The sequence below is a fragment of the Penaeus chinensis genome, chromosome 23 (genome assembly GCF_019202785.1).
Source record: "Penaeus chinensis breed Huanghai No. 1 chromosome 23, ASM1920278v2, whole genome shotgun sequence".
Classification (NCBI taxonomy): Eukaryota; Metazoa; Arthropoda; class Malacostraca; order Decapoda; family Penaeidae; genus Penaeus; species Penaeus chinensis.
The window spans coordinates 1,755,961-1,763,460 of NC_061841.1; the positions used below are offsets into that span (position 1 = coordinate 1,755,961).

A 7,500-nucleotide genomic window follows, 5' to 3' on the forward strand; every position below is an offset into this window, starting at 1 on the left:
ATAATGATAATGATAATAATAACGATACTGATGATATTTGTAATGATAATGATAATGATAATGATAATAATAACAATAATTCGAATGATGATTGTGATGAAGATACTAATGACCATAACAATTAAGAGTAAAACTAATTTCATCAAACAAACAAACAAATAAACAAACATAAAAAAATCAACCGGTTTCCCCTCAAGCAACTGACGACTTCAGAACAAGATTGAGTCCACACGCCCGCACGCCCGCACGCCCGCTCGCCCGCACGCCCGCACGCCCACACGCCCATACGCCCGCACGCCCACTGCCGCCCACGAAGCTCAAGTGTCGGGTGTTGAGGTTGAAGTGGCCTATAATGTTGCGGGTAATTGCATTAACCACTTGATCTGACAGCAGCACTTATTCGAGGGCGGTTGTGTGGTGTGACGTCAGTCTTTACTTTTTTGGTTTGTTTTCTTTGGGTTGGTTGTTTTTTGTCTTTGTTATTTTTTTTGTTGGTTGGTTTTTTGTTTTTTTTGTTTTGTGTTTGTTTTGTTTTTATTTTGTTTTTGTTTTGTTTCTGTTTGTCTGTATGTCTTTCTCTTTCCTCTCTTCTCTTGTCTTCTCTCCTCTCCTCTCTTGTCCTATTCTCTCTTCTTATCTCATCTCTCTCTCTCTCTCTCTCTCTCTCTCTCTCTCTCTCTCTCTCTCTCTCTCTCTCTCTCTCTCTCTCTCTCTCTCTCTCTCTCTCTCTCTCTCATTCTCTCTTTCACTTTCTCTCTCTTTCTCTCACTCATCCATCCTTCCTTCCCTCCTTTCAATCTTACTTTCCTTCTTTCCTTGTCTTTCTCCTTGCTTCCCTGCCTTCCTTCCTTCCTGTTTTCTTCCTTTCTTCCTTCTTTTCACCCCCCACCCTCCCCCCCGTCCTCCCTCCCTTCCCACCCACCCACCCCTCCCTCTCTCTCCCCTCTCTCCCTCCCACCCACCCCATCCTCCCTCTCCCTTCCCCCCACCCTCCCTTCTTTCCCTCCCTCCTTCCCACCCATTTTCTTACCGAGTGTGATGAGCATGAGGAAGAAGATGATCGACCAGAACACAGAGCCCGTCATGGTAGCTATTGCCTCCGGGTATACGGTGAACACGAGTCCAGGACCTGTGGATGGAAGAGGTGTGTTAAATGGAGGGATAGAGATAGGTAGATAGAGGGAGAGGGAGGGAGAGGGAGGTAGATAGAGAGGGTGGGTGAGGGAGGGGGGGAAGGAGGGAGGCGGGGAAGGAGGGAGGGAGGAAGGGGGAAGGAGGGAGGGAGGGGGAAAGGGAGGGAGGGAGGGAGGGAGGGAGGGAGGGAGGGAGGAAGGAAGGGAAGGAAGGGGGAGAGGTGGTGGGAGATTGGGGAATGGAAAACTGGGGAAGAAAAATGAGGGAGTGGGAGGGAGAGAAGGAAGGGAGGGAGATGGGTGAGGGAGGGAGGGTGGGTGGAAGGCAGAGGAAGAGGGAGGCAGAATACATTAAAAAAGAGTCAAAACAATAATAAAAAAACAAAAATACACAAGCTGCTATCCAACATATCTTAATGATATATATTATCTTTCACAATCCGACTAACAATTCAAATACTACACACACAACTTTACACAATCCTATAATTGTCACACATTCCCATACATTTCACACACTCCCTTAGATTTCACACAATCAAATAAATTCCACACAATACTTTAAATTTCATACAATCCCTAAAAAATTCACACAATCCCGTAAATTTTACACAATCACTTAAATTTCACACAATCAAATAAATTTCACACACACCCTAAAATGTCACACAATCCTCAAAAAAAAAAAAAAAAAAAAAAGATCACACAACCCCACAACTTTCACCCAATGCCCTCAACTTCGACGCAAGCCCAACTTAAAACAGCCTTACTCACCTTCCTGCCCAAGCTCAGAGATGGGTTTGCTCTGCACGTGCGCCATGTAACCGAGAACGGAGAAGATGACAAAGCCAGCCAGGAAACTCGTTAAGCAGTTGATGGACGAGGTCAAGATGGCGTCTCTGGAAAGGAAAGGGGGGAGAGTGAGAAAGAGAGTGAGAGGGAGGGAGGGAGGGAGGGAGAGAGAGAGAGAGAGAGAGTGAGAGAGAGAGAGAGAGAGATGGATAGATATGTGACAGTGTTTGAGGGAGGGTGGGTGTGTGGGTGGGGAGGGGTGGGGAGGGAAGGGAGGTGGAGGTGGGGGGAGAGGGGGAGGAAGGGAGGGAGGGAGGGAAAGGAAGGGAGGCAGGGACGGGAGGAGAGAGAGAGAGAGAGAGAGAGAGAGAGAGAGAGAGAGAGAGAGAGAGAGAGAGAGAGAGAGAGAGAGAGAGAGAGAGAGAGAGATAGAGAGAGAGAGAGAGATAGAGAGAGAGATAGAGAGAGAGAGGGAGAAAGAGGGAGAGACAGAGAGAGAGAGGGGGGGGAGAGGAGACAGGATGGGTGAGTGAGAAGGTGAAAGTGAGGGAGGGGGTAAAGGGAGGGTGTGTGGGGGGGGGATGGATAGATGGAGAAAATGAGAAGAGAGAAAGGGAGAAACAGAGAGTAGACAGAAAGACAAACAGTAGGACAGACAGACTGAGCGTACAGGACGAATATCCTACAATAATATTAATAATAACATAATATTATGATGTCACTCTGGCGACATATTTTCGTAAGGCAGTCTTCTAAAATCAGTTAAGGACATACATTTTTCCAAAGTCCATTACAATATTCACATAAACAAATGTACAATCCTAATACTAACAATCCTAATACTAACAACTAGACCAAAAATCGACACGAGACATCTATGATATCAAATACACGATATTTTTTTGGGTAATAAAATTGATCGTCCCTATCACAGTAAATCACATTACTTAATTACCAATTCGTATTAAAAAAAAAAAAAAAAAATCCTCAACTGACATGTATGCATTATTTTTTTTTTTTTTTTTTTTTTTTTTACAACGGTTATAAGCCTTTGTTAATGAAGCCATCCGCGTATGAAAGAATGTTGCATTTAGTAAAGAGTTTCGCCAACAGGGGGCCAATGCAGCTGATGCCGATGTGAGTTCGGTTCTCAGCTTTGCAACGGTTTGTCTTTTTGATCAGTCTTTCTTTGTCTCTCTCTTTCTCTTTGTCTTTTGCTCTTTCTCTTTTTCTGTCAATAGTTTTTGTCTATGTATATGTCTGTCTGTCTGTCTCTCTGTCTGTTTCTCTGTTTCCTCTCTGTCTGATATCTCTCTCTCTTTTTCTCTCTTTTCCTCTCTCTCTCTCTCTCTCTCTCTCTCTCTCTCTCTCTCTCTCTCTCTCTCTCTCTCTCTCTCTCTCTCTCTCTCTTTCTCTTTCTCTTTCTCTTTCTCTTTCTCTTTCTCTTTCTCTTTCTCTTTCTCTTTCTCTTTCTTTTTCTCTTTCTCTTTCTCTTTCTCTTTCTCTTTCTCTCATTCTCACTCACTCACTCACTCACTCGCTATCATATTTTTTTCATGTACAACTATATACAGTGTAAACATACGAAGGACATGTTTTATTTTGCAAACATTTTACAAACAGCCGATATTAATATCATACCATTTCTCTTCTGTTTCGTTAAATCTAGTCTTACTTGACATGATTTTCAAGCTAATAAATAACTATTTGAATGATTAAGAGATTGTAAGACCCTGGGTAGTGTCCAGAACTGGTATACTAACGACACTTTTGGCCATGTCATTATGGTCGTGGTTGAAAGCGGGAGTGAGAAACCCGTAGAGTTCTTGATGCACACGATGTGGATGATTTAGAATGCATTTGATAATTATTTAAGACATGAATCTGTCTGTCTGTCTGTATATTTAGTCCCCGGTTACGTTCTCTCTCTCTCTCTCTCTCTCTCTCTCTCTCTCTTCCTCAATCTCTTCCTCTCTTCATTCTTTCCTCGTCTCCCTTCCTCCTTCCCTCCCTCTTTCCCTCTCCCCTACCCTCCCTCCCTCCCTCACTAACTCACTCCCTCTTCCACCCTTCCTTCCCCACCCTCTCCTCTTTACTCCCTTCCTCCCTCTGCCTCTTCCTCTCCCACTCCCTCTCCCACCCACCCCGTCCCGCCGGCAAAACTCTAAGGGACCACACGCCATCTTTCAGTAGCGAGGCTAAGACAAACCCGAGTCGCGTGTCCAGCAGCCGACAATTTTTCAGCGACAGAGAGTACATCCGTCTTGGAGACTCTCCCCTCTCTTCCCCTCTCTTTCGCTTTGTCTCTGTCTGTCTGCGTGTCTTCTTTGTTTCTGTGTTTGTTTTTTTCTTTTGCAACTTTTTGTTTTGTTTTGTTTTCTTCTTTTGTTGTATTCTTTGTTGTGCTGTGTTGTGTGTGTGTGTGTGTGTGTGTGTGTATGTGTGTGTGTGTGTATGTGTGTGTGTGTGTGTGTGTGTGTGTGTGTGTGTGTGTGTGTGTGTGTGTGTGTGTGTGTGTATCCGTATATATATATATATATATATATATATATATATATATATATATATAAATATATATATATAAATATATATATATATATATATATACATACACACATACACACACGTATGTATGTATGTTTTTGTACGTGTGTATGCATACATATATATATATATATATATATATATATATATATATATATATACGCACACACATTTACGTACATACATACATGAATACATACTTATATAATATATATATATATGTATGTATGTATGTATGTATGTATGTATGTATGTATGTATGTATGTATGTATGTATGTATGTATGTATGTATGTATGTATGTATGTATGTGTGTGTGTGTATGTGTGTGTGTGTGTGTGTGTGTATGTACATATGTATGTATGTACATACATAAACACATACACATCCATCCATACAAGTATATGCATACGGAAACCCCTTCCTCCTCTCTCCCTCCCCCCTCCCCCCTCCCCCCTCCCCCCTCCCCCCTCCCCCCTCCCCCCTCCCCCCACCGCCCTTCCTACAGACCGCACCTAAACCAACTCACTCATCCCACTCATACATAAAACAGATTAAAGAAATCGAACACTAACACGTTCCGAACACGTTCCGAACACGTTCCGAACACGCCTCCGGGAGGGACCCACAGGCGCGAGGAGACAATGGATGAAAACTCAGGAAGGTCACAGATCACACGCTGAGGAGGGGAGGAGGGGGCGAGGGGGAAGGGGTAGGCGTACGTGGGTTATTGGTCTCATTGTTCTAAGCGAGAGGAGGGTGGGGGAAGGGAGGGGAGGGAGGGAAGGAAGGGGTGAGGGGGGAGAGGGGATTAAGGAAGGAGGGTCTGCCGGGGGAGAGGGGGAGGTTAGAGAGGAGGGAGGGAGGAGGGAGTTTGGTTGAGGGGGGGGGGGTTGTGAGAGGAGGTATGAGCTGGGAGGGAAGGGAGTTGGGGAGGAGGGGAAGAGGGAGGGTAGCTAGGAGGGGGTGGGGAAGGGGAGGGAGCGTTTGAGGGGGAACAGGAAGGAGGGAAGTGGGGAGGAAGATGGAGGAGAGGCGGTGATAAGACAGAGATGAGAGAGAGAAGAAGGAGAGGCGGGGTTAAGCGGAAGAGTGAGAGGCCACGAAGAAAAGTGAGAGGGAAATTCATGCATGAGAAGAGTGTGAGGAGAGAAGAGTGAGACAAGAAGTGAAGGAGAGAAAGAAGGAAGGGGAGACAGTGAGAGAGAGGGAGTGAGAGAGAGAGATAACTGTGAAGAGAGAAGAATGAAGACCGAGACAAGGAGAGGAAGGGAAGAGAGTGAGAGAAAGCGATTGAGGGAGAGAGAAAAGTGTGAGGGGAGGAGTGAAGAGCGAGGTAATAAGGAGAGGAGAAGAAGGGAGGGGAGATAAGTGAGAGAAAGTGAGAGAAAGTGAGAGAAAGTGAGTGCGGGAGAGAGAAGAGTATGAGGGAAGAAGAGTGAGGAGTGTGAAAGAGTGCGTGAACATGTAGATGAGGGATGATGAGAGTGAGAGAAAGAAGAATAGATGAGAACGAAGATGATAGGGAGAGGAAGAGGAAGCGACGGAGATGAGAGACAGAGAAAAGGTGTAAGGGCAGAAGTAAAGGGAAGAGGAAGAGGAAGGAGCGAAGATGAGAGAGAGAGAGAGGAAGAGAAGAGGGCAAAGATGAGAGAAAGAGGAAGAAGAGGAGACAGAGCTGAGAGAAAAGGGGAGATGAGAAAAAGAGGAAGAGGAGAGAAAGAGGAAGAGGAGAAAGCGAAAACGAGAAAAAAAAAACGAACGGGAGAGACCACAGATGATAAAAAGATAAAACAGAATAGGAAGCAAGGCTATAAGAGAAGGAGAAAAAAAAGGAACAAGGAAAATACAGAGACAAAAATAAAAAGAAACGGAACAGAATAGACCGAAAAATGACAAAAAAAACAAAAAACAAAAAAAGAACAGAAGGCGAAGCAAAACAACAATACAAGGAGCTAAAAATATTATCCCATATCTGACAGAATTCACAAGAGAGGAAAGTACAAGAATATGCAAATTATGTCCGTCGAGGGAATCGCTAGAAGGAGATGAAGTGAAACAGGACAGTAAGAGATGTCTTTGTGAAGGAAAAGGACGAAGGAAGAGGAAGAGAATAAAGGGGAGATGAAGGGAAGAAGAAGAGAAGAAAGGGGAGATGAAGGGAAGAAGAAGAGAAGAAAGGGGAGATGAATTAAAGAGGAACAGAAGAAAGGGGAGATGAGGAAGAGAATAAAGGGGAGAGGAAGGAAAGAGGAAGAGAAGGGGATATGAAGGAAAGAGGAAGAGAAAAAAGGGGAGATGAGGAAGAGAATAAAGGGGAGATGAGGGAAAGAGGGAGAGAATAAAGGGGAGATGAATTAAAGAGGAACAGAAGAAAGGGGAGATGAGGAAGAGAATAAAGGGGAGATGAAGGAAAGAGGAAGAGAAGAAAGGGGAGATGAAGGAAAGAGGAAGAGAAGAAAGGGGAGATGAAGGAAAGAGGAAGAGAAGAAAGGGGAGATGAGGGAAAGAGGAAGAGAAGAAAGTGGAGATGAGGAAGAGAATAAAGGGGAGATGAAGGAAAGAGGAAGAGAAGAAAGGGGAGATGAAGGAAAGAGGAAGAGAAGAAAGGGGAGATGAAGGAAAGAGGAAGAGAAGAAAGGGGAGATGAAGGAAAGAGGAAGAGAAGAAAGGGGAGATGAAGGAAAGAGGAAGAGAAGAAAGGGGAGATGAAGGGAAGAAGAAGAGAAGAAAGGGGAGATGAAGGGAAGAAGAAGAGAAGAAAGGGGAGATGAAGGGAAGAGGAAGAGAAGAAAGGGGAGATGAAGGAAAGAGGAAGAGAAGAAAGGGGAGATGAAGGAAAGAGGAAGAGAAGAAAGGGGAGATGAAGGAAAGAGGAAGAGAAGAAAGGGGAGATGAAGGGAAGAGGAAGAGAAGAAAGGGGAGATGAAGGGAAGAGGAAGAGAAGAAAGGGGAGATGAAGGAAAGAGGAAGAGAAGAAAGGGGAGATGAAGGGAAGAGAAGAGAAAAAGGGAGATGAAGGAAAGAGGAAG

The 7,500-nt window shown here is 44.5% G+C and overlaps 1 protein-coding gene across 1 annotated transcript in view; it reads right to left on the reverse strand.

The window, feature by feature from the left end:
* The window catches only part of LOC125037438 (sodium-dependent serotonin transporter-like), a 72,223-nt gene that overhangs the window by 7,166 nt on the left and 57,557 nt on the right, over window positions 1–7,500 (reverse strand). The window contains exons 7-8 of the mRNA XM_047630582.1: window positions 1,908–2,032; window positions 1,031–1,129 (exon numbers count right to left, since the gene is read on the reverse strand). Of these exons, the coding sequence (XP_047486538.1) occupies window positions 1,031–1,129; window positions 1,908–2,032 (224 nt within the window). The remainder of the gene's footprint in view (window positions 1–1,030; window positions 1,130–1,907; window positions 2,033–7,500) is intronic.